General features: G+C 40.2%; 2 protein-coding genes and 1 long non-coding RNA gene across 5 annotated transcripts in view; 1 reads left to right on the top strand and 2 right to left on the bottom strand.

Moving 5' to 3' along the window:
* PRR14L (proline rich 14 like) overlaps positions 1 to 17427 on the top strand; it is a 25568-nt gene extending 8141 nt beyond the window's left edge. For 2 of the 3 annotated variants that reach the window (XM_019506837.1, XM_019506838.1), the window contains exons 4-9: positions 1668 to 7722; positions 11269 to 11337; positions 11759 to 11924; positions 12696 to 12802; positions 13699 to 13770; positions 14513 to 17427. In XM_019506837.1, coding sequence (XP_019362382.1) covers positions 1668 to 7722; positions 11269 to 11337; positions 11759 to 11924; positions 12696 to 12802; positions 13699 to 13770; positions 14513 to 14786 — 6743 coding nt within the window. In that variant the 3' untranslated portion in view covers positions 14787 to 17427. The remainder of the gene's footprint in view (positions 1 to 1667; positions 7723 to 11268; positions 11338 to 11758; positions 11925 to 12695; positions 12803 to 13698; positions 13771 to 14512) is intronic. The other variant, XM_019506839.1, reaches the window with a different exon arrangement.
* Positions 17428 to 17973: 546 nt separating this feature from the next.
* On the bottom strand, positions 17974 to 21271 carry LOC109290372. Its single transcript, XR_002095586.1, has 2 exons — positions 21181 to 21271; positions 17974 to 19764 (listed from the first exon to the last, which is right to left on the bottom strand). It is a non-coding gene; the product is annotated as an uncharacterized LOC109290372 (long non-coding RNA).
* Positions 21272 to 24012: 2741 nt separating this feature from the next.
* LOC109290369 (melanotransferrin-like) overlaps positions 24013 to 26488 on the bottom strand; it is a 36814-nt gene continuing 34338 nt past the window's right edge. The window contains exons 16-18 of the mRNA XM_019506836.1: positions 25812 to 25996; positions 25202 to 25388; positions 24013 to 24155 (exon numbers count right to left, since the gene is read on the bottom strand). Coding sequence (XP_019362381.1) covers positions 24109 to 24155; positions 25202 to 25388; positions 25812 to 25996 — 419 coding nt within the window. The 3' untranslated portion in view covers positions 24013 to 24108. The remainder of the gene's footprint in view (positions 24156 to 25201; positions 25389 to 25811; positions 25997 to 26488) is intronic.

Below are 26488 nucleotides of genomic sequence, written 5' to 3'. Positions count from 1 at the left end.
TCCCCCCCGGTCCTCTCAGTAATGTGCAGATGCTGTGAAGTGAATAGATGGAAAAAGGCAGGTGCGAGAGCGTAAGCTGAATACAGCATGCAGTCAGACCTTCAGGATACCTCTGCTGCTGTGGCTTAAGTGTGCTGCCAGTTTCCTGAGCTGCCAGCCCACGGGCCATAAGGTTGCCAACCCCTATTACAATGGATCAACTGTATAGTTGGGAGAGAAGTTAGATAAGTTTGCAAACACAAACTGTCTCTCCTCAAGTCCTGAAGGATAGCATTTATTCTGCTGGTCACAGTCACTGACAGTGTGGACAGATGCAATGTTCAGAGTGCTTCGGATACCTCAGAGGGCAAGCCAAGTAGATGTTTGCGCCCTCTGAAGGGCTCCAAAAGGAATCCTGAAGGAGACAGATAGCACTTCCTGCTTGAGTGTGAACAGTACAGAGTGCCACAAGGGGACTTTGATCCTCCAGCATCCCACAGTATTTTGTGCCTTCCACTTTGTAAAGTGCAGCTGCACTTTGAAATACTTCAGATATTGTTTGTCTCCACTCTGAGGTAGCACCCTGTGGTAATGATGGATGCAATCTGAATACCTTGGAAGGAAAGACTGTGTGAGGGATCTGGACCAGAGGAGAGCAAGTCCACAATCAAAATTGACAAGAGCACAGAGCTTTGTGGAGTGGCTTCAGAAATATGACCCTGTATTGCACAATAAAAACACTCTCTGACAGACAACCCAGCAACTATTTCTAACATAGATGATCAGGAAAGAAAGCAGGTCACCAGCCCTACAGATTGAATTTGGTCTTCTGCTCTCCTGCAGGGAGCCATCTGTCATCTCAACATATTCTTTATGTAAAAAGAAAGCTCACTATCAAGGTAAATTGGCTGAGCTGATGATTGACAGACTGGAGCCTTCCTCTCAAGAATTGTTTTAATTGATGCTTTATCAAAGAGATGGCTGAAATCCTTTCTGTATGCCTTATAGCTTGTATTTGTATTCTCCAAGTGATACCAAAAAGTTGGCAAGGAAGTTGTCAAGACAACTGATTTCTATAGGCCTTGAGAAGCCTTGGTTTTCCAGCTTGATTTTATTCTAATAGACTGTTTACCATTTTTTTTCCCTACAGGAAAGACTAAGCAACTAAGGTTGAATTCTGTACCATGAGCCAGAAAAGTCATGTTTAGCTTCAAGCCACTCAAAAGGAAACAAGTAGAAACAGAATCCTGCTGTTATGCCACCTTTGCTGTATTACAGAAGCGGTTGGCCAACAGCTTGTATTCTAGAACTTGGCTAAAGTTTAAGTACCAACACAGGTACAGTAAAGTAGTCCAAGTCTCACTGACTTTCAGTGAGACTTATGAATCAAAAGCTCTTAGGCAGTTTTGAAAATTTCCGGCTTTGTTCCTGAGGATACACTAGCTCATCTGTCATACTATAAAGCACTCTCAAAGTGTCAGGAGGGGACTCAAAATATAGAGTGTTTATAAAGCAGACTGGTAGTAGAACTTGTCAGTGACCATTTTTAATAAAAGAGTCAATTAGTAAGTCTCTGCTGCCTGCAAGTGTGTACTGAATATTAAATGGAAAATAAAATGAGTTGTAAGCATGTTAACCTAGTGTGCAATAGTGAATATATTTTTATTTCATTTTATTTTCTTGTGCAGAAGAAAGCCAAGCAAATGAACAGGTGACAACTGAAACTCTACTAAAGCCCACTGAAGAAGCACAAGGTATGAAGGCTGATGGGACTAGGATATTTAGTAAAGCAGGACACAGGAATGACAGAGTGAGTAAAGGTCTTCCACCTCAGAGCAATGAGTGTCCAGACGTAGAAACAATCATGGTCAATGGTGAGGTTTCAGAAACCAGGACCTTAGTTCCCTTAGAACCTTTAACAGTTGTGGGCACTGGATCAGCAAAAGAACATCTACATGAAGCAAATGAATATAAAGGGATAGCAGCCTGTACTGTCATGCCATTGACAGCAGAGGTTAATGCCAATTCTGACTCGGAGACTGGAGAAGAAAACTTATCTAAATCAAATAATGTTAATAAAACACATACAACACCTGTTAATTATCAGACTGCTACTTATCAGAAGGAAGAAAATACCTCTCATAAGTGTAGTGCTGTCCATGCATCTAAAAGTAATAGTGATGTTGATATGCTACTCTCAAAGGCAAGTTGTGATGCTTGTCCTTTAAGAAGTATATGTAATATGAACTCTGGAACTATGCCACAAGAAGATAACACTACAGAGAGCTGTAAAACACAAGAAGAGAATCTTGTTGAAGAAATGGAAAATAACACGTTTGAAAATCAGCTTCAGTTTCTGGAGGATTGTACTTCAAAGCCAGTGCTACAAGGGCAGATCCCACCAGTGCGGGGCAAAGAACCATTTAGCAGCAAGGCTGCACAAAGGGAAATGAGCAGCAGTACTGACCATTCACACAGCTTTAGCTCTGGGGAAAACCAGAGAGAAACTGCAGTAAAGGACAGTTATGTTCTTGATAACAGTCAGGACGTACAAGATGGTATTCATTCAAAGAGTTGTCATTCTTCAGTTTTTAGTTCTGTTGCTTCATCACCTGAGGATTTTCTAGAAGGAGATTTAAAAATAAATCCTTCAGAAATTGATAATTTAAAAAAAGATAAGGACCAATGGCAAATCTCTTCTAGCAATGTATGTAGTTATGTAGCAGGACAGCAGACAAAAGAAAACAGCAGCAAATCAATGGAAACAAAAAACCTTGTTTGTACTAATAGTGAAGATGCACATGTGTGCTTTGACAGTGCTTACAATAAAAACACTAATTCTTATCCCAGTAGCCATTGTTTTCTGGATGTTGTCACCAAGGTAGATGAAGTTATGCTTGAGAAGCAATCATTTGAAAAGAAATCCAAGAGCAGTGTGATGACAGAAGAGCTGGTCATGAGCCTAGATAAAGTTCCAAAAGCAAACAACAGTGCCAGCTTTGTCACAGACCAAGAAACTACTTGCACACCATATGAAGCCATGCGTCCTGATGCAGAAAAATCAAGAGCATCTCCTTGGGGTGATGGTGATGCAAGCTGTAAGGAAGACGAGTACCCGAGCAGACTGTCTAGAAATGAATCCATCAGTTCATCAACAAAAGTGGAGGCCCAACCCACTGGTCATCAGCTTTATAAAGATAAAGTTTGGTCTTCAGTAAATCACAAGAATGTTGATACTTCTATGGTAGTGAGTAAAGATTCTGTAAAAAGCACACTGTCTCCACTGGAAAATACAGAAATAATGGTCACCGATATGGAAAACGAATGCAGCAGCACATGTTCTCATAACAAACAGTGTATGAAAGACACTTGTTCAGCTGTCAATACTTGCTGCATCTTGTCTGATAGAACCAACTTTGATAATGTATTGGTAAACAGGCATTCTTTCAAAGAGCAGATTGAAGTGAACACTGAAGAAATCAGTGACTTGGAAATGGGAGACCCATCTGGACATAAGAGTGACAGCTTACTTGAAGAATGTATTTTTTTAGCAAATAAGTCTATCCCTTTTGAAGGGAGACATGGTCGCAAAAGTAGAAGTCAGCATATGACAAACCATACTTCTACAGCAGAAAATGCCTTATGTTCAGTTTGCACTGCAGAGAAATCTACCACTGGCTCATCAGAAGCCGAGATAAATGCAAACGTGGAAGTGGAAAGCTTGAAGCTACATGATGATGGCTGTTGTGGAGTAATGGAAGAAAGGCTAGAATCTTACAGTGTTGTAATTTCTTCTGATCCAAATAAAGGACAAGAACAAATTAACTCTTACGGACTACAGAAAGATGAATTTGATAGAAAGAAAACTGTGGATAGTATAAAGGCTTATGAAAGCAATCGGAAGAAGGATGCTAGTGAACAGTCATTAGTCAACAAAAATTTGAACAAAAGCATAATTAGTCATCGCCTTGAAATTTGCAACTTGCAGGTGGACCTGGGAAAAGGGAAAAGAGAGATGCTCAGGAAGATCAGCATGTTGTCTTGTGGATTTAATCTCTCAGAGTATACTACTTCAACTACTGACCCAGAGTCCAGCATGCATCAGAAAGATTTAGGCCAGTCATTTGGGACTGAATGTACATGTTCTCAACATGCAAACCAATCAAAAGGGAGTGTTTGTCAGATGCAGAATCAATACCTTGAATGCCAAAGTGAACCTAAAGGGCCAATTTCAGGCGAGAAACAAAATGAAATTCTTACAGTAGGTGATGTTCCAGTGCACCAACAGCATCGAATGAAAGTCTTAAGTAAGCAGATGTTCAGTATTGGCATACAGACTATGACTAATTCAGGTGAAGACCATAAAATATCTATTGACTCCAATCAAAATGAGCTGGTTGGTCTGAGGGAGGATAGAGACCTAACTCCATTGCCTCATGAATTTTTAAGAGAAGATAATTGGCAAGAGACTTTCAAAGAAAGTATGTTAGATAATAACTCTCCGCATAGTGTGGTAAATGTAGACCATTCCACAGACTCATTCAGTAACTTCTCTGAAGAGGAGAAAATAGAATTAAAGGCAGACAGTAATAACTGTAGCAGTGCAAGTGATGTTCAAGGGACTTTCAGAGAAAGTGTAGCGGAATGTAGCTCTTTGAATAATGCGGTAAATGCAGACCATTCAACACAACTAGATTCTATCAGCAGCACAAGAGATCAAAGCAAGGAGCCTCTAATGCCTGCAGAAACTGCAAATGTTTCTGAAATACAGAAGATGGATAGCTTGGCCATGGGCCAGAAACATAAAGTTAGGACCATTGTTGAATCCTGTGTTGTTTCCCAGTCAATCTCTAAGAGCCTATTAGATGAACAAGAACATACAAACCTTCTTTCAGAGATGAGAAATGAAATGTGCTCACTGGCAAATTTAATATTAAGTGATGCTTGTGTTCAGTCTAAACTTGAGGCTCTTACAGAAGCTGGTCTATCAGAAGATGGTGTAAAAGATATAGACACAATGCAATCCAAGGAGTTCCTTTTGAACCAAGAACTCCCTAGTGCTAAACCTGTAACTTCAGAAACTCATTTTGGTCAGAGCATGGAAATCTGTGTCCCTCAGAAAGATGAACCACTTGCACTACCTGAGAACACACACATGGTTAACCATGGCTTTTTTTCAGCAAAGGTTCTTTGCAATCACTCTCTTGCTAAAGAGCCTCTTGAGGTAACAGTGTCAGGTAAGAGAACTGTTGATACTAACAATCCACCTGTAGAGAATGACAAAGCAATTCACTTCCTAAAAGAGGCAGTTAAATTAAAAGTGTACACAGACAATAGTGTTTGTAGTAAGGAGGGGCCTGTAAGTGAAAAGAACAGTAAGCCAGTTGTAAAAGAAACTGATGTAACTTCATCACTATATAGTAGTTATACACAGATGTTTAAGAGAACCTCTGTAGAAGATGAGATGGAAAGGGAAAATGAAGTAGCGGCAGAAAAAATAAAGCAGCCTACACATTCCATTTTTGAAAGTAAAGATTCCTTAGGCGTTTTGCTAGATAACGGACAATGTTCTTGTAAGAAAGTGGAAAGCTGTGTTCCTCTCTCTGTCAGCACTTCCAAAAAGCCTTCACAAGTTTGTGTTGAACAGATCCCATCATGTAGTTTGAATAATTGTTCTGATAAAATATGTTGTTTTAGAAATCTTTCAAAATCGCCCAATGTCAAGTTGCCTTCAAAAAGCACAGATGACTCTTTGCTCACAGGGAAAGATTTAGTTAATGGGGAAACATCAGAAACCAACTATACTGCAACAGTTGAACTTTGTTCAGGTAGCAGTATGCAGTCAAACCGTTGTACAGAAGCATCTCTGAAATATGTTGTCAGTGAAGAGTGTCTCCCTTATGAATTAAGTTCTTGGAGCAAAGAGAACAGCAAGGAAGCTATCAGAAAACAAATGAAGCCACCAAGTAACTTAATCACTGGAGAAAATGACAGATCTGGTAGAGAGAGACTTGACCAAGGAGGTGAAAGTCAAATATTTAAGCAAAAGAATGTACATGAGGAGACAGAAGAAGTGTGTCTAGGGCAAAACCCCTTACTATTGCAGAGGCAGATGAAGCAAAAACAGGAGTCAAAAAAACAAGTAAACACAAAAATCCCATTGCAGCCCAGCACACTGTGTGATGCTGAGTCTTTGGACACCTCTTATGAGTTGGTGGCATCTTCAGGAGTCACAAAGCTGGAAGATCCTTCAGGACAGATCTTTGCTATTGTGAACAACAAGGATTTTAATAAAACCAGACAAATGTTTAGCACTTTACAAGACGTGAAAAGGCCAAAGATTACAGAGAAAGGTGTTAGTTCACAGTATATGAAGAAACCAGAACTGGAAAGCATGAGCCTTCAGTTAGGGACCCATGTTAAGTTGTCAACCGATAGTAGCCTTTTTATTCCAAATTCAAATATGCTTCCAGGAGCTAATAACTTTGGGCATAGTGAAATCCATGGTGCCTTTGGGAATACACACAAACCAAGCGGGCTCCTTCTGCTGAAAAAACAGCCAGGAAGGAAGTGCAAGAGAGTTGCCATGCCAGATCAGCTCAAAGCTGTAAGAAAAAATACCAAAATTAAGAGCACAGCCTTTTTAAGGAATTCCTCTGGAACCATTCTTAAGCAAGAACATGCACTCCTCCACTCTACACGTTTTGCAGATAAACCACCAGCTGTGGAAACAGAAATAGCTGTGAGATTGGACCATATACCAAAGCAGAGAGCCAATAGGTTCAGTTTGAGCAGCTTGAAATTTAGTAAATGCACCAAAGAGCCAGCATTGTTAACCAAGCTGTCTACATTGGCCAGTAGGCTACTGTCCCCAGCCAAAAGCACGCGGAAATTCAGACCTCTGCAGGCTTCTTCAGAACTTCTTCCAGTGGCTGAAAAGTATGGCCACCTTAATAGGCTACTGGAAGTGTTTTCATGCATTAACGTGAAGTTAAGTTCCCACTGGGCTGATGGCTGGTGCACGAAGATGTTCAGCTTTCCACCTTTGGCACTTTATCCTGGAGAATCCACCAAAATGCATTTGAGCAACAGGATTCCATCACCACTTCTCAATGCCCCAGTTCTCCCACTTTCTTTTCCCATAAAATTGGACTCCACTTCTCTGACAAACTTCACTGGGATTATGTCCCAGCATTGCATAGTTGATAGACCAGCTTTAGGAGCAGCATCAGCACATCCTCTACAATCTTCAAAATGGACCCTCTCTTTTTTCCTGTCCCCGAGCTGGTCAGGTACAGCTGTTTTCAGGGAAGACACCAATTTTTGTAATAAGCTGCATTCTTCTGTTGTATCTCTAAGAACCACAGAGGCCCCTGCCCCTAGTCATGACCGTGGAAGAAATGCCACAGCCAAGAGGAGAGCAAATTGTTCCATGCTTGGCCTTCATACTGTGTTAGCACTTTCTTCCCCTGGATGTTACAGGATCTGGACAAGAAGAAGACACTTAACCAGTCGAATTCCCACCATCCAGAGAATGTTTATGTCACAGTTCACACAGGGCTTGAAAGGGTTAAAGTCTCCAACTTTTGTATCAGATGACCTCTTCTCTTCATTACCCTACTCACTGGGCAGGGCACTTTCCATATGGAGCCAGCATGGGCCTTCTGCACATTGTCCTTCTGAATTCCCTCGTGTCCATTCCAATCACTGCAAGTGGCAGCCAAGTGTGGGCATCGAGAACAGGTAAAACCCATCAACTTCTTTCTGAGAGTAAATATATACAGGGTGTATACTTGCTGCTTTTTGGGAGGGAATAAGAACTCGCAATGAAGGGTCAGGTTCTGGTACTTCCTGTCTTAACCCTGCATACTTCACTCAGAAAATGGCTTAACATAGAAGAATCTTCCATCCAAAACCCTATCTATTAATTACATTTGAGTAGTATTTTAATTGATTTCTTAGTCTTCTTTTGGTAGAACCACTAACTCTGCTATCTTCTTCTTCCTCCTTGTAACACATATGTCATGTGCCAGAATATGTATTGCAGAAAGGTAAGCTGCTTCACTAGCTCTATTCAGTCACAGCAGAACAGCTGGATTTCTGAGGTAGGAAAGTATTTGGAGATCTGAACCATCTGCTCAGTTTGAGACTTGAAAGGCTACACAGGCTCTAAATTCAAGAAAAGGAATAATTCTGTTGCATCCAGTTAAAGTTTGAATTGCACTCTAATGACTGCTCTATGTTAAGTTGAATTCCAATCTATTCAAAGTATAACTGTGCCTGTTGACAGTTTGTGCCAGATATGTTGCTGGCACAAAAAAGTGCAGCTGCATTGATGAATTTTGGCCTCTTGATGTGACAGATTATAGGTGGAGAAGAGGAGTGGAGACTGTCATCTGTTTTTGGTTTTTGCTACTAGTTGCACGAAAGACGTGTGATAGCTGTTCTAGGAATGAGAAATGAGATTTCTGGTTCTGCCACAAATCTCTGTGTGATTTAGAGCAGGTCATTTCCTGTTCTATATCGGCTGTCCCATCTGTAAAATGGTTAATTTTGTTCCTTGCCTCACAGGCATGTTTGAGAAGTGCTCAGATACCACCGTTATGAGCACTGTAGAAAAACCTGTATATAAAACTGGTGACCTCTTGCCCAGTACTGTAACTTCTAAAGAATGTGGTTCGAATTTATCCAAGCAAAATGGATTATTATCTGCAAATTTGTATGTACAAAGCAGCCCTATCTAGCAAGAGATTCTGAAGTATTCAGCCCATTAATGAAAACGTTATCATTCTACTAAGGTCTTGACCGTGTTTTCCTTTAGGAAGAATAAGTATAAAGTATGAACTTTGGAACTGCTCTGGAATAAAAGAATAATGTGCCCCACTGGAACAGCTTCATAATAATCCTGTGGATCTGGTTTCTCTGCCAGTTCTTTACACTATTTCAGGCTGAATTTTCTGGCATGTGCCTTAAGTGTATTAATGTGCCAAGATTCAGCTACATTTTGATTGAGCCACTGATGGTAACTCTAAACTACCTGCAAAATCCTAAGAAAATGTTAACACTTTAAAACTCACATCTGTATATTAGGTGAGTTTTTCTCTGGAATTGAGAAGTGCAGCACTTCACTATTAGAAGCAAGTGGTGAGTCCTGCACTGAAATCCTTCTGGGTTTAAGTATCAGTTTTTCCTCCCACCTCATCCCTGACACTTAAGTCCACAGATTGCTAAGCAGCCTGTAACAGCATGCTAAGCCAGCTACACCAAAAAGACTTTTATCCCTAGAACTAGATGACAGTTTGGAGGTGGGGAAAATTCTTCTGTGCGAAAAGTTGTTTATCCCAAGTAAAGAGAAGCTAAATCAGATCTAGGTACAGATCAAGTGACAAATAGCAGAAGTCAGAAAGGTGCTTTTTGTCCCTAAAATCCAGTGAAATCATTTTTAAAACAGGAAGCGTGTTGATGACATGTAACTCCTCTGCTGCACTCAAAGCTTCCTTTAAAGTGTGTTTGTTGTAAGTGTGCTATAATAGTTGATGCTCACTGGAGCATTTATGTAAATCACTAAGCAAATACAATAACCAGGAAAATTGAAATTTGGAAGGATATGGGCATAAACAAGAAGCGAGGGAAAAACTGAAGTTTAAGACTGAGTTTATAAAATATAACTACAAATTTAGAATGCATGAGGCATGTTAAAACATTTTGATGAAGCACCCATTTTAAACAAATTTAAAAGGGTATAGCCTTTAAAATGAGAGAATGTGAGTCTGAAGGATGGTTCAGAATAGATTTATCTGTGTTAAATATGTGAGTATTCAAGAAAAATTTCCCGTGAAGGAATGCTGCTGTTCTGTAGTGAAATATATTTACTGCAACGTATGCTGTGGTCAAAAAATTATCTACTTGCACCCAATAGCATAATCTCAGTACGCCATTCTCAAGAAGGTGGGGAAGTATGAATACTAGGAGAGGATTTCTGATATTTACCTTTATCAGCAGAGTTTGACATGATTAAAAATTCATAGCAGTTTCAGCTTCATACAGAAGAACTGGATTAATTCATAGCTGGGCAGGTAGCAAATATTAAGAGTGGTTTTTCCTTTCAAATCTACTGCTACTGGTGCTGCCACCTGGTGGTGATTAAAAATCCTTATGCTAAACAAAACTTTGCACCTTACTGGTACTTTTCTAAGATTCAGAACTATAAATGTTCAGAGCTGGGATGTTTTCACCTGCATTTTTACTGCATAAAGTAGAATGCCTCCTGCAGGTGGGAAATCCATGCAAAATCTAGCACTGCCAGACTGCAGTAGCTGGGATGCTGGTAGGAAGAAAGCACCTTACTTACGGCACTGAATGTTAAACTTGGGAGTAAATTTATCATAGGGTATTTACACAAGTGTCTCCTTCATGCCTGTTTTTGATATGCCTTTTATTGCACTGAAAAGTATATAAGCTCCTTAATATGGTTTGTTTCCCCACTTTAACACCAGGCATCCCATTCTAATTCTGTAGCTTTCCAGCTTTAGTAAAGACAAAAAAATTACCTGTAGGCATACATGGAGAAGGGACTAAGATTTAATCATAAGAAATGTAGTCTAGTCCACTCTAAATGATTGATCACAGTGTATTTTTGTTGTGATGTTATGAGCGTGCACACAAAAATAGGAGCATACTTTTAAAGGATTAAGAACTATTGTGCTGGGGGTTTTTTGTTGTTGTTGTTGAAGTATTGTAGCCACCATAGAAAGGCCTGGGTTAACTGATGGGAATAAGAGCATTCTCATCAGATTGTGGAAGCAAGAGAGGATGTGAGGTTAACCTTGTAGAAGTCCTCCATCCTTATTGATTTTGCTACTACACTTGTGTGTAGTAGACAGATTTCTCAAGGTTTGGTTTTTTAATTGTTTTAAAATTGGCTTTTAAAAACAGGCTGTTTTGATTTTTCTTAGAGCATCCACAGTGCTTCTGGAAACATGTTCAGCTTTCAGACTAACACTAGCTTCTTTCCTTTCTGTTTTCTGTTTCCTTTTCTTCTTTTCTCAAGAAGTAAAAATAGGAGTCTTTCCCTCCTGTCAGTGAAGCTTAGACATTAGTGAAGTGTGAATGGCTAAGGTGGCTTGCTCTCATGTGGTTTAGGGGTTTTTTTCCCCTTTCTCTCTTAACTTAGCTGACATTTTCTTTGTCTTGGAGTTTAGATTGTGCTGAGTCTTTTTCTCCTTCTCTTTGGTGCAACCTTAACTCCTGTCTTCTGTTGTTGTTGTTGTTGTTCCCTTTTTGAACCAGTTATGTCATTTTACCACGGATGCCTTTCCATGGCACAGAAGCAGCAAGGATCTCAGGTGATGAGATAAAGTAAGTGTCTTGCCATGCCATTCAGTATGTATTAAATATGGTAGGAGTGTGAACCTCTTCTCCCCCCACCCCAAAGGGGCAGCAAAATACATTTTTGGGGTGGGTTTGGCAGCTTGCTTCTCAAGGATGGTCTTTTTTAATAAAGCCATTGAATAAAAACAAATATGAAAATGTGTGGTAGAGGTAAAAGAGCCCTGCTACTGGGGAGAAAAAAAGAAAGCTTTGTGAACCTTCGGTGTAAAGAGATGTAAAGTCATCTGAATAGAGAGGATAGGAAAAGAGGAAAGTTTTCAAAGATCTCATTTCCATTATTTTATGTTTCTAACATGCTAGATTCTAGAATATTGTCACAGTAAGTCGGGCACTAATCTGGACCTTCTTTTTCTCCCTTTCCACTCCTTTTCCCCCTCCTCTTTCATAGGCTGGAACCTTCATTTTCAGTTTTGTTACCAAAGTCTTGCTCAGTTCCAGAATCAACTCTGTCTCCGCTAAGACTTTCAGCTCCTGAATTCCAGGTCCATCCCTTTGAAGTTGATGCTTCTCTCCCACCATGTCCTGGATCTCAGACTGACACTGAATTTAAAAAAGTAAGTGCATGGCTTTTTATCAGCTCCTACAGGAAGCAGGCAGTGCATACAGTTTAGTAGTTCAGTTAGGGTACAAACAGACATCATGTTTGTCCTGGGATTCAATAGATGTACACATCCATTATCCCCCTATACGCTCTCTGAAGTATGCTGGATAAAATGCACTCATACTTTTCCCCGGGATGTTCTGTATGGTTATTATGGGCCATTCTAGGGGCAAGTCTATTAGGCTGTGTGCTCTTGCTGGCCATCTACTGGCAAAAAGAGCAACAAAGCAACGAAGCTTGGAAGGGCAGTTTGTGTACAGGACAGTGCTGCACCAGTTTCCCAAGACAATCTAGCTTAGATCAAAAGAGATATCTCTATGCAGTGTAACACTACATGAGAATTAGAATTTACTCAGTTTGGACTTTTGTTTTCCAAGAAGGCAGGGTCTAGGATTGCTACCGAGACAACACATTTAACCACTGACAGAGACAGTCCTTGTATCCTTCTTGTGAAAACATCCCATTTTGATTTAAAGAAACTCAGTGTTTTGCTCTGTACATTCCCTGTTGAATGTTTTGAAGTACCTTGTCTTTGTCAAATAGATACATATTTTATGTTGTATGATTTGAGTTGCAGAAGAAAGTAGTGTGCTACTAACTGCCTTAATGTGTCTGTCTCTTCTTATCTTTTAGTATTTTGCTTAATTTTTTTTGAGGCTCCAAAGAGAAGGGAATGGCATTGAGTAGTAACATGATTTCTTCTTTGTTTTTCATTGTCCAAAAGGCTGAACCAGAAAAGAGGCCAAAGAGAGTCTCTCAGATCCGGATTCGGAAAACTGTTCCTAAGCCAGATCCCAACCTCACCCCAATGGGACTCCCTCGACCAAAAAGGTGAGTGAGAGGCCTCACTTTTAAACAGACTGATACTAGGATCTGCTTCTCCGTAAGAAGTGTGTTCAGCCTCACCACTTGGGTAAATGGCTTGCCTTTCTTACCACTTTTTTTTCTGCTTGTCTGGATAAGCAGTTTCTGGTTAGGGTGCATGTTACCTAATGTTTTAAATCGGGACTTTTCCTGAGCGAAGAGCCATAGGAGAGTTGAGCATTAGTTTAGGCAATAATTGTGCCAACTACAGTTTTTCTTTCAGTTGTCACGTTTTTAGGAAGATAAGACTGGAAAAGGCCTCCTAGACCTTTGAGTCATCCTATGCTTTTGCAGGCCAGTATGTACCAAAGAGACCACGAAAATAGCCTCTTAAAATGCTTACACACACAACTACTAGTCCATAAATACCCAGAACACCAAGGATATCGTACAATATGCCTTGGGTAAGAGCAGGGAGGTATAATGGCATCACCAATGTCCCATCTCTGCCACAACAGGGAATTAGTTGATTAATATATACCCTAAAAGTCCTAAAAAAGTACAGTGCCTCATGCTATAGAGGAAGGCAATATTCTCTTATAATTTGGGTCAGTGTGACCTAGGAGATGATTCTTAAACTAGGGTGACTTCAGTTAGGTATCTTTCTCTCTTATGTTGAGCATTGTTGTTTAGAAACTATACTGCATGCTTGGGATGGGGGCATTCTTGCTTACAGAAATGCTAGCTCTCAACCCAGAACTTTACAAAGTACCATTTGAAAGATCCATTAGCGCATGTTTCTCTGCTTTCTGCATGTAAATATGCAGTATAAAAGGATTTATAAAAGGGAGGTAAACCATGCTCAAGGGTAGCAAAAGAAGATAGCTGTGAAATTCTATTGACTCATTCATTACTGCTTCCAGGCTCAAGAAGAAAGAGTTTAGTTTAGAAGAAATTTACACAAACAAGAATTACAAGTCCCCTCCTACAACAAGGTGAGTTGCATTCTGTGATGGGAGAGGTGACGCAGATAAAACTGATATAAAAATAAAGGTATTTTGGAAATAGAAACAACAAATGCATTTCAAAATAGAATTGAAATCATTGCCTTTTTGTACTTGTAAAAATGAAGTATAAATGAAAGCTAATTCAGAGGCAACTGATGTCCATCTGCTCTTAATATCTGAGACAGCAGTGGTATCACAGCTTGAATTTAAAGGAAAGCTTAAGGCTTAATTGTTACTCTTTGTAATTATTACTTGTTTGGGAATTCATTCATTGCAGCAAAGGATAGTACTGAGTATCATGTTTAAAACTCAGAAGGTAAAGATGACATTTCAAAATCGTATTGCCAGTCAGTATAGCGTGGTTCAGCTGTTGGGACAAATCCCACATGAATCTCAATGTCAAATAACAAGAATGTTGTTTTAATTGTGCATTTTTGCTTTTTTTTTTTTTTTTAAAATAATGTTTTGTCTGGCTTTTGGTGCATTTTGTTAAGGCTTTTGGTGCACTTTGTTCATTGGAATAAAACCTTTTGTTTGTACTTTTGAACTAAAATGTGGGCTGAGATTAACTGCCTGGATTTCTGTGCACCAACAAGAAATTATTCAGAAAATACACTAACAACTAGGTGATATGTGACTATTTCTGAAGATGAGTGGTCACTGATTTGAAACAATCATCTAGTCCATCTCAAGTTAATGATATTCAACTTGTACATGTTGACTTTCCCAGGTGTTTGGAAACCATCTTTGAGGAGCCCAAGGAGAAAAATGGATCCTTGATCTCTGTCAGCCAGCAGAAGAGGAAGCGGATTCTGGAGTTTCAGGACTTCACCATTCCTCGGAAGAGGAAAGCAAGAAACAGAGTCAAAGTGGCTGGAAGTTTCACACGAGCAAAAAAAGCTGCACTACAAGGCACAGAGCTAGATGCCCTTTTGATTCAGAAACTAATGGACCTTGAAGCCTTCTTTGCAGAGGAAGAACGGGACCAAGCATCTGGAAGCTGAAGGAGACATCTAACTAGAAATGGCCTAAAGTTCCTTTAATGTTTAGATCCGCTTGGGAAGGATTTGCTGGTCTCTTCATTCCACTCAGTCCTAATACCTGATGATCAGTTGTTGGCTGTGACCCACTTTGAAATGTTAATATATATAATATATATTTTTAATAATGTGGGATTCGTTCCTCTAATTCCTTTTCGTAAGTGTGACACAGTGGCTCTCACTGTTCCTCCCCCAACCTCTCTAAAAATTATGGCTAATGTTTAATTATTTTGAAATACTTCCTAGGAATGAAGTAGGGAAAGTAAAGGAGAAAGTAACGCACCTTCAGTGATGCTAGGATTCTAAATACTCCTGAACTTTTGCACGTTTATTTGAGTCTGCTGCTGTTACCATAGTGGTTAAATCTGAACATGTGGACAGCAGAAGGAGGGGGCTGGAACAGGGATGAATTCAAGTAAGTGGATTCTTGCATTGAGATACCACCAACTCTTTTAATTATGAAAGATTACTAGTCTGGATTTGCTTATAGTTACTTCAGTTTTTCTCTGTATTCAGAAGTTTCCTTCTGTGATTCTTTTATCTTTCATAGCTTCAAGCAGCCTCAAGACTAAATCTTAACTAACTTGCACTTTGTGTTTCTTGTTCTTTAATTTGCTGCATGAGGGCACCCTTTATTGTAATGCTGTTCTTTTAAAAATAATAATAATCGTGCATTAAGAACAATGGTACAGAATGCTAGGGTCTCCCAAATAGTTAAGCTGAGTTTAGCCTAGTTGCTGGTGCTTTACCCTTTGGCTGAAGAAAGAAATGTAGCAATGGGAAAATATTACTAAAGTTCCTATAACTCCTATGCAGTTCTTTATTTAACAGTTTTGGGCTTTGCTCAGAGATGAGCACCAGGAACTTCCAAGTGAGGCTGGACTCTTAATTGGTTATATTTCTGACAAGAAGGCTAATTTTATCTCAGCAAGCAAGCAGGTTTTTCTGCATTTTTTTTTTCTCTTCCATTTTTAACTTGACAATTTTAGGCTTGGGGCGCTCATATATGTAGATGTTCAGTGTACAACAGTGCTGTACGTAATAGCTTGTGTTGTACAAAGAGCCTCCAAGTATGTGGAAAATATATTTTTAAAATGCTTAAGGCCATTTGTAATTATCAGCTATATCTGTCTGAGGGAACAGTGCTTCCTTCTGGAATACTCCTGTTTAAACTTACTTGAAGCATAGTGGAGAGTGAAGGCTAGCTGCAATTCAGGTAACTTCTACACTTCAGTGCCTACAGAGTTTGTTCAGGCAGTTAATGGGATGCTGTCATTGCTGACATAGTTTAGTAGTTCCATTCTTTCTTTTCCCCTGCCACTTGAATCTTGCACTTTTTCACTTATGTGCCCCTATAGCAACTTTCTGCTTACCTCCAAAATGGGTGTTTAAAGTCTAGCATCTGGCAAATGGGTTTCATGATCCAATCCAAACAACTTCAGGGTCAAGGATACCATGCTACATTTTCTGCTCAGTCAGCTCCTTTCTTGACTGAACAGAGAACTTGGACTGAAACAACCCATCAGAACTCAAGAGTTCTGAACGTTAGAAAATGTTTGTGCCTAAGACCGGAATGAATAATTTTCTGGATTTGTTTTGCTCCTAGCTCCTGTGATGGGATTTTTTATTTTCATACCCTGGTTTTGGAGGGTGATTTATCTTTAACCAACCACAAAAACTGATGTGGAGTAATATGAACTTATGGCTTTGGTTTTCAGTGGAAGGAGGTAAATTTTGGACCTTGTGGATATGCCATTTCTACTACCTCCATGCATGCCCAGCTGATCCACTAAGTGGTATTTTAATCCATCCTTGCTGTTTTACTAAAGGAATCGTTAAAAAAACAAACAAACCCCCACCCCACCCCCTAATCCCAGTGCTGAGGGCATGAAGGTTTTGTCTTTCTAAAAATGTTATGATTCCCCTCTACTTAGGTTATCAGCACTGGTATTGACCAACTGGGAGCTATCAAAAAAGTCATTTTATGCCCCAAGTTTGGGTTTCATGCCATGAAAGACTACTATATGAATTAATGCTAATGTGGAACACATGATAATGTAGAAACTGCTGGGTGTGTGCTGGTGTTGAAATGTAACCTCAGTGGGGCTTGTAACAAAATTAGGGAATTGGGTGGGTGGGGAAAAAGCTCAGGTTCAAGCAGGGTTCTGTCCTTTTACAGTGTGCTTTGACACTTACACAATCTCTTTACTACTTCTGCTTTGTCTGCTGCCTCCTTCTCTTCCTTGTTCCCAGTCACTTTGAAGTAGCATGTCCCAGAAAGCTTTTTTTCTGGAAACAGCAGAGGAGCAGTAGAAATACCCCTTTTCATTTCACTTATGAGAGCAAGAGCTGTTCAGGAAATGTTGTTGCCAACCCCTGCATGTCACACTTGCCAGAATTTGTGAAAACCCTAACATGTTAGCATTACCATTTTTTTTTTGTTTTTTTTTTTTCACTGTATGATGGATAAAACACCTCTCTCCAGGTATATTAGCTTCATTTGTGGTTCTGTGCCTACCTCCCCTCCCTCCTCTCCAGCCCTCTGTTTACTGTTTGCAGTGCTCACAGAACAGTCTTTCTTTGACTGTTGCCTGTGGCAGCATCTGGCATGCTGGGAGCGATAAGAATGCAAAAACTGGGTCTCTCCAATTCCAGTCTGACTTGCTTCTGACCCAGCTACTCTGTATGAGAGAGATGTAGAGGATGCAGATTCATGCATACTTGCATTCTCTTCATTGAAACAGATGTACAGTTGCCTTTTGGTAAGATGGTGCCACTTCATACGGATTTTTATATTATTGTGGAAAAGGCCATGTACATATCACCCTGAGTGACTGTACTAAGTATTTTAGAAAAGATTTTGCAGAGTTCTTGAGCCCTGCAAGGAAGTTGAGCTTCTTTTGACAAGCATAGCTAGGCAGGGGAGGTATCATTTTCCTGAAAGAAAAGATACACGTTTTATCCAATTACAAACCCAGCAGCAAAGATTACCTGATGCATACTGAGGGGAGCACCTCAGCTTGTGCACCTAGGGCTGTGTACACAAGTTCCAGTGCTTGCTGGATATGATTTTTTGCAGGCCATTCCAATTTTAGCATATCTGATTCAGAATTGGGTTCTGTTATGTGATATGCTTCAGCTACTTTGTTAAAGCGCTGGTAATAACTGCCTGGATGAGATGTCTGATGCCGTCATGCTAATAGTTGGGTGAAAATTTGTACACTTTTATAACACTGATCTATCATGTCCCTGCAGTTTTGTTTCTGTTTAGTAGTTTGTGAATCTAAAATTTCATTTTTTGTGTGTGTGTGTTTAATTTATGAAAATAAATTTTTTTGGGGAACCTTTCTGTTTACTGATGACTTTGGATTCTTCTCTCTTCAGATGGGAATGAAATTTGCACCTTCATGTAATTCAGAGGGAGTAATACCTGACTCTCTGACATTAAGAGAAACTGTCTGTATAATACTTTGAAATAGTTGACTAGAAATGCAGATACTGCTTTTATTTAGTCTGTTACAAAATGCTCTTTAAGCTACTGTGGGCACAGGAAACTAACAAATTCTTGCAGCTATGTGTACATTAAAGATGATGGCTGAATCTGAATCTTCAAAAACAACCTGGATGCCAAAGGAAGGGAATTTATTTCTGTTGGTCCTGATGTTTTCCTCTTCAGAGGCTATGCAGCATGGTGAGTAAGTGTAGAATGGTGCACCTTAAAAATGGTCTCGTGTTCCTTACTGTATCATCCCAGTTTTCTGTGTTCTCAGCTTTTCAAACTAATAAGCTCTGCTGTAACTAATAGTCTTCCAAAGTTTGCTGACACCATTTATTAGCAAGTACAGCCTACTGGTGTGTCCTTGCAATACTCCTCCCAAGTTCTGTTGCCACAGGGGTGGAGGAAGAGAATGGGGTAATTAGAATGGTAGAAATCATACAGAAGTAGAACTGGAAGGGACCTCGAGGTCATCTAGTCAAACCCCCTGCTTAAGGAAGAGAGGTGTACGGTATCATATGTAATTGCTTGTAGCAGACCACAATGGTCATCTCTACTAGGTAGTAAAGTATTGGCAATTACAGCTTATGAAATACTGAACAATCCACTGGATTCAGAAGCAAAAGAGATCAGAAACTATGGATTAGGCCTGTGCTTCATGCACTACAGTCTGTGGACCAGGCTGATTTAACTTTACACCAAAACTAAAACAGGTAAATATCAAGAAGACTTACCCCAAAGTTTCTGTGGGCAATCCTTCCTGTGGAAATCCCTGTCTGGATTTTTTTGGACAGATGCCATCCACATATCAAAATGTAGTTGATGAAATCTGGAGATGCTCATGTATTTTAATTGCATTAAGTCTGTATTCTACAGCCATCTTAATATTTCCCATTTTTAATATATTCTTAGCTTTGGAAGCTCTTTCTCAAGATCCAAGTACAGTACTGCTTCGGTCCAGCAGGTAGAATATTAAACAAAAAAAATAAAAGGATGCCTTTTAAGACTTCAGCTTGCTAAAATTAATTGATTTAATGCCGGCTGTAGAACTAACACCATACAAAGGCTTCACAATTTTTGCTGCATTATACCATTTTATTTTACTCTTGCTAAGTGCTTGACCAGTTTTTATTCTCCTGCCATGCTTGGACCTTCCTGCATCTGCCCTTTGCTTTTTCAGCCTTCCCCTGGAAGGCACGTACACTGGAGTATAGTGCCTGCTTCCTGCATTGGCTTGTTCAATGGAGCCAGGCAGGGTGTCTGAGCTGGAGTTACAGCCCTCAGTGAGGGAGATGGGGAGCCAGAAGTAGAGATGGTTCATCTAAACACAAACTGCTGAAGCTGGCTCCAAGATTTTTTTCTTCCCTATTGGATAAGAAGGTGATACCATGCAAAACCATTTGGAGAACACTGCAAGGAAAGAAGCCTGGGAGTCAACCCAGCTACCTGGAAAGCAGCAAAAATATTGAAATTCCCACAAATCTTGTATCTAGATATGTTCTTAAGTGAAACTGTATGGCTAGACAGTGACAAGTAGACTGTGAGTATTTTTAGTGATGGCTATTTGCAACTGTGTTTCTGCTACAATGTGCAGCTAGTGTGCCTTCCATTGTTTCACATCAGTTTATTCAGGGAAAGTTTCTGGTTATTCATTCTTCCTTGGGTAGCTTAGGTTAATGCAAGTCGCTTTGAAATGGGAGGGTTTTAATTAACCTAAAGTGTGGAGAAACAGTACTGTTCAGCAAGGCAGACCAGAATGAGTTCTGTCCAGTCCTCTTCAGACAGATAACTGGCTTTAAGCAAGGATTGAGAAAGTAACAAGCCAGATGTCAAGCTAGGAAGAGCAGGACATGATGCCCATGTTCAACTTTCTCCTGTTGTAAAAAACTTACAGCTTAACTACATACATTTAGACATAAAAGATCCTGTAAAGTAAAGACCAGTTTTGGAAAAAAGTGGAAATTCCATTTGTTTTTGCTTCTCACCCATCCCCAGCACATCTTAAGGATACAAGAACCTGATTCTGTGAGTAGAAACTGTTTATTCCTTAGAGTTAATTTTCCACAGCCTACCTGGAAGATGTCAATACATTTGGTGCAAGTTCTTGGCTGTTACAGCAGAAGAGAAACTCTTCCCTGTTCCTAATAGAAAAGGCTACTTAGGTTGCTAGTCTGTGCTAGATGTCAAAAACGTGTGGGTAGTGGCCATCTAACAGTAACAACATCCTTGTGGAAGGGTTACAACTTACCCATTTTAACTAGAAATGTAGTATAAATGAGACATGGGGAAAACAGTCAAAGTGTGCTTTTCCGCGGTGATACACAAAAACAGGGATGACTGCTGGGCCTATGGAGTTGGACTAGCTCTTCCTACAAAAATGTTGAATTACGTTGCTAAAAATTATTTAGAGGGTGTCTGTATTTTAACTGTTTGTATACACTGAGATGCAGCTAGTTCTGCTACCTGATATATGGGATTCTGCATGTTGCCATGTTCCAAGCTGAGCAAAGAAAATCTACAGGCGATGTGGTCACTTGATATGTGGGAGTGACATCTGCCGGCAAGGCTCTTTGGGTAAACGTGGTATCTTTTATTAGACCAACTAAATAGTTGGAAAAATTGTTCATTGCAAACTTTTGGGCACAAACACCCTTCTTGAGGTAGAGGGGGTGTTTACAGTTATGTGCTCTCCTGGATAAGATAGAAGCCAGTGCAAAAATGCGGGTCAGTGAGAATGCAAAAGCATGACAGTGAGGGTCAGAGGGGGTGAGACAAGTTTGGGGGATGGTGGGGGGGGGTGTAGTAAAAGGGGGAATGGTGACCTGATAATAAAATGTAGCTGGTAAATTATAGAGAGGTTACCTGGAGCCATCAGATGGAAGGCAGGTTTATAATGTGTCATAAATCCAATGTCTATATTTAGTCCATGATTTTTTTGTATCCAGTAGATTTATGAAGTGAAGTTTGTAGGCTTGTCTGCTAAAGGTGTTTTGTAAATTTCTTTTGAAGATTAGAACTAAGAGATTGGAGAGAGAGTGGTTGTCTTGTGCACCCACAGGTAACTGGATATTTCTGTCTTTGATAGATTTTCAGTGTGCGTTCATTCTGGTACACAGTTATTGTTTGGTTTCTCCTGCATATTTTCTATCAGGGCATTTAGTGCACTGGATGAGAAGTACAACATTTCTGGAGGTGCAGGTGTAAGATCCAGGAAACGGTGATGGTTCTGTTGTGAGGTGTAGTTATTGTGGGAGTGCTGAAGGTATGTTGGCAGGTCTTGCATTTCTTGTCCTGGCATACTCTGGATCCATTTAGTGCATTTGGGGCCATAATGGGAAGCTTGCTTCTGGTAATGAGATGGGTGAGGTTCAGTGCTTGTTTAAAGGATGGGTGGTTTTGGGAAAATTTCTTTAAGAATTTGGTTTTCTTCTAGTACGGGTTGCAACTGTTTGAGGATTTTCTGTATAGGTTCCAGGAGGGATGGTATGTTATAACTAATGGTGTGCAATTTGTGGAAATTTTCTTTTTGTACTGCAGCAATTCTTTACGTGGTAGCTGAATGGCTCTTTCAAATGTGCAGTCTCTGTCTCTGAAGGAGTGTCCTCGTTGAGTGAAAGCCCTTTTGAGATTTGTGAGGTAACAATCATGGGTGTCCTCAGTTCAGATTTGGTGGTATTGGAGGGCTTGGCTTAATATTACAGTGTTTTGGGTAATTGCTAGTTCTGTGCAGATACGTTGGTTTGTGGGCTTCTTGTATATGCTGGTTTGTATTTTACCATTCTGGATAATGACCATAGTGTCTAAAAAGGAAATGCTGGTGCCAGAGTATTCAAAATATAGTCTGATGGAGGGGTGATGATTATTGAATTTCGGATGGAAATCAATCAGATTGCAGGTTCAGTCCAAATGATGATGTCACCTATATACCTTAAGAATAGCATAGGTTTGGTGCAGTTCTTGAGACATTCTTCTTCCACGTGGCTCATAAAAAGGTTGGCATGTTGTAGGGCCATTTAGGTGCCCATAGCTGTGCCCATGATCTGGAGGAAGTGTTGGTTATTGAAAGTGAAGTTGTGGGTGAGCATGAAATGTATAAGTTCAGTAATATCTTCAGGTCTGTACTCTGAGTTGTAATCTTGCTCTTACAGATATGTAAGCCAGGTTTGGATGCCATCCTGATGTGGGATGTTGGTATATAAGCTGGTAACTTCCATGGTGGCTAGGAGAGTGTTGCTCATAGAAAGTCGGTTGGGTCTTGGACAGAACTCGCTCTTTGGGTGACGAGAGGTTTTAGGATGGATTTGATGAAACCTGATATTTCCTCAGTTAGGGTTCTGTGGTTGGATATGATAGGTCTGCCTGGGTTCCCTTGTTCGTGGATTTTAGGGAGCATGGAAAAAAATCCCTGGTTTGGGTAGTGGAGGGGTGGGATCAAGTTTTGTAGTTTTCCTGTAGTTTCAAGTATCTTGTTCAGATGGAAATGATTTGATGGTATTTTGAGTTTTAAGGTGAAAAAGGGAGTTGCATCTTCCTCTAGTTTTTTGTAGTAGGTGGTGTCAGAGTTGTCTGTTGGCTTCTTTTATGTGGCCTTCACGGTTAAGGATAACTATAGCTCTTCTTCTATCTGCTGGTTTTATTACTATTTGGTGGTTGGATCTTGGAGATTCTGTGGCCCTTCTCTCTGACAGGGAGAGATTGTTATGATGGCATATTGCTTTTTCATTGTTCATTCTTTCCCTGAAGCAGTCAGTATAGTTGTCAAGGTTTGAATTTTGTCCACTTTGAAATGTGCAGTCTGATTTTTTTGGGGGGGTTTTTTTGGGTTGATCTTTTCCTCAATGTTGTCAAACGATGAAGTCTTGTTGGAAGTAAATCCATTTTGGTTGTGGAAATATTCCTTGAAGTGGGTGTGCCAGAAGAATTCTTCTAGTTTTCCACATTGAAAAAATACCCTAATAAAATGCTACAGATAGAAATTCAGGCCTTTAGAGAAGACAGATTTTTCAGCTTTTGGTAAGTGTGTGCGTGGAGAGATTGATAATACTTGAGGGTTGGCTAGTTCTTTCAGTTTCATCGAGTATGAGGTTAGAATGTTGTAAAGTATTGGGTGCTGTTTCTCTGATGGTTGCTTTGTGGTTGGGAAAAGTTGCTCCTAGAATAATCGGTTCTATTTCTTCTTTTTATGTTGGAAGGATGTTGTAGAAAATCTTTGGTAGTTTCTTTATATACGTTGTGTAATGTCTGGGAAGATATCCAAATTTTTCTCTCTCAAGTTGTTGCAGCATGTGTTGATTTCCTTCCTTAGTTGATCTCTTTTGGACTAGGTTAGGTTAAGATGATGATTTCAGTTTTTTCTGAAGTTCTCCTCCATGGTTGTGAAGCATATTTAGAGCTGTGTGTAGTAGTCAGAGGATTGTAGATGTTCAGTCCTCAGGGAATGATGTTGTGTTTCTTGCATAGGCTTAGAAAATATATGTCGCTGTTGAGTTAGGCTTCTTTTTCATGTTGTGAAGGAGTGACATCTGAGCAGCGTTATCAGCCTCTCCAGCACAGTACGTATCATAGGATGGGGGAGAGTGTCTTACCAACAGGTGCAAAGAGCCTCCTGAACATTCAGCTTTTTCACTATGTAAACATAAAATCTGTCTTGTCATGAAATACCCAATCTCCATCTAAATTTTTATTGGCAGCTGTTTTCCTTGCGCTGTTTTTGCTGATGTTAGGCTTGCATCTTTTGATTTCAATCTGTGCAGTGGCTGGGAACATCCTGAAGAGCTGATGTGCATCATATTAAGATGAAGATGTGCAGATATCCTGTTTGCAGAAGTCCAAGATGTCTACAAACCAGAAAAACAGTTCATTACTGGTGCTGTCAACCCTAAAATGACAGTTCTTTTGGAACTGTTTGTACCTGCTGCATTCAGTCACTAAATCAAAATGCTAGATCACAAACTGGAATGCTGTCTTCAGTTTTACTCCACTTTTAAGGGCACTTTGGTGCCTAAATACTATAAAGGTGATTTAAGGTGCCTAACATCCCACTAACTTGAATACCAAGTTAGGTACCTAAATACCTTTATGGGCCTGTCCCTTTATGCCATCAGTTCCTTGGGTTTGCTGATGGGCAGTTGTATGCTCTCACGGAGGATGAGAAAAGAACCTTTATAACAGAATTAAATAATTTTGTTTTCCTGACAAGCTATTCAAAGTAATTTTATTTTTTTGAAATTCAGTTTGATAGTGTTCTCTTTAAAAGACTGAATTCAAAATTATGGTAAAAATGTTGATCTCTCTGCCAATTTTTTCCCTTAGCCCCAGAACTGGTCTTTGGACATTAAGGGTTACATTTACATCTGGAGTATGGGGCTCTGGATTCAATAAACTTGTACCTGCTTTGTACTGCCAGTGAATTTGGCGACAAGGTTGTGTCATACCCTATTTTGCTACTGATCATATACTGTACTTGTGGTATCCTTTTTCTGTATCCTTTAGCTACCCTTACTATTGAGGTTATAAAATATAAATTATAAGTATAATACAATATTTACACTATACTGTATCAGTACATTAAGAGCTGGTAGGTAGCAGCTGTTACTTTAACAAGGTTGCGTGAGGATAGGCCCCTAGACTGACTGTATACCAGTTCCAATAGGGAGGAGTAGCTGCAGGGGAATGCTGGCTCTGGAGGAATTCCCTACTACTCTACTCCTGTAAGAAGTCTCTGAAGAAGATGGTATAGCAGGACTGGCTGTCTAGGAACCTGAAGTTACACTCCAGAAGTTATAGTAGGCATATTTTCACAGTTGGTCATGGCCAAAAGGCCAGGAAGCAATACCATATGCATACTTCTAAAGCTGTGTTTTAACCCAATATCTCACATTACCTGCATGGGTGCAATTAAATACAGATTCTGCTAGCTGAAAGAAAGGTTCTCCAAGGATTTCCTGATAATCCAGGTGATTTATGTGAACAAGATATTGAGTAGCATCTTTAAAGAGCAGATCACACTCTCCATACTTCTGAGACTGAAACAAATGGAACTCAGGCTCCAGACTGGTTCCCAGACTTTCCTAAATCAGAAAAAAAAAAAGTTTCAATGCAATAAAAGATGAGCAGCGAAATGAATTAGGTGAATTTTTAGCTAAAAATCAGGCTGTAATAGAAATGTGTGAGGTTCAGCTAGTACTCTCCTTGTTTCTACTGGAAGGGATTTTGCATTCCTTTTCCTTGGATTAACCTACTGGCTGTTCCAGCATCATGTTTCTCTCTCAGCAAAAACATGTTATGATGAAGAAACTACTGGTGCCAAAATTTGCCTTTAGTAAATCCAAATGGTTCTCCCATTAGGTTCCTGCACACATTCTTAATCCACTAGTGCTGGTCCTAAAAACATGTTATATGTTACGAACAAAGCTCTGGATCTCAGTGGGGTTTTCAGCAACTGGAATTTAACAAAGAGAGCACATCCATTTTTTTCCCATCATCTGCCTCACCTGAGATTTCATTAAGAAGTCATAGATCTTAGTGATGGCCATTGGTCGAGTCATGACTATACTAGGAGGAACAGGACCAAGGTTACAGTCTGCCCAATCTGTGACTGCAACACGCCTTCCATCCAGACACAGGAGTTCAAAGTCACTAGGTGTATAACCTTTGGCCCAGCCTGTGTTGTCCAGATCTGCAAAGCAGATGGAAATGCACTAAATTCTTTGACTAAATCATTACCTGAATTTCAGTCAACAGAGGGAACCTCACAGAAAAAAATGTTAACACAGGGCACATCTACACATGTACTTTAGTTAATGCACATTAAATCTAGTACCTCTAGGTGCCTATATACGAGCCTGGAGCAAGGTTCCCTCTAAGGTGTACACAGGTGCAGCCGTGCACAACTTTAAGTGTGGCTGCACACAGCCTTTTCAAGGCCACGCACCAGGAGAGGCTGGGGCCGGGGGCTGGTGTGGGCTCCACGGGCTCTGGGGAATTGCTCCGCTCCCCCGCATCATGGCCAGGGAGTGGAGCACTTCCCCGGAGCCCACGCCCGGTCCCCGCCAGCCTCCCCACCCCAGCCTTCATCCCTGCCTTGCCTCACCTTGGGGAGGAGCCGCTGCCTGCCCCAGCGAGGCTCCGCTGGCTCCAGTACACTGCTCTGCTCCCCCACATGGCCGGG

This window comes from Gavialis gangeticus, unplaced genomic scaffold (assembly GCF_001723915.1).
Source record: "Gavialis gangeticus isolate Ggan-Ray unplaced genomic scaffold, GavGan_comp1, whole genome shotgun sequence".
Lineage (NCBI taxonomy): Eukaryota > Metazoa > Chordata > Crocodylia > Gavialidae > Gavialis > Gavialis gangeticus.
The sequence above is the reverse complement of the archived record's forward strand: the minus strand, read 5'-3'. Positions and strand labels throughout refer to the sequence as shown.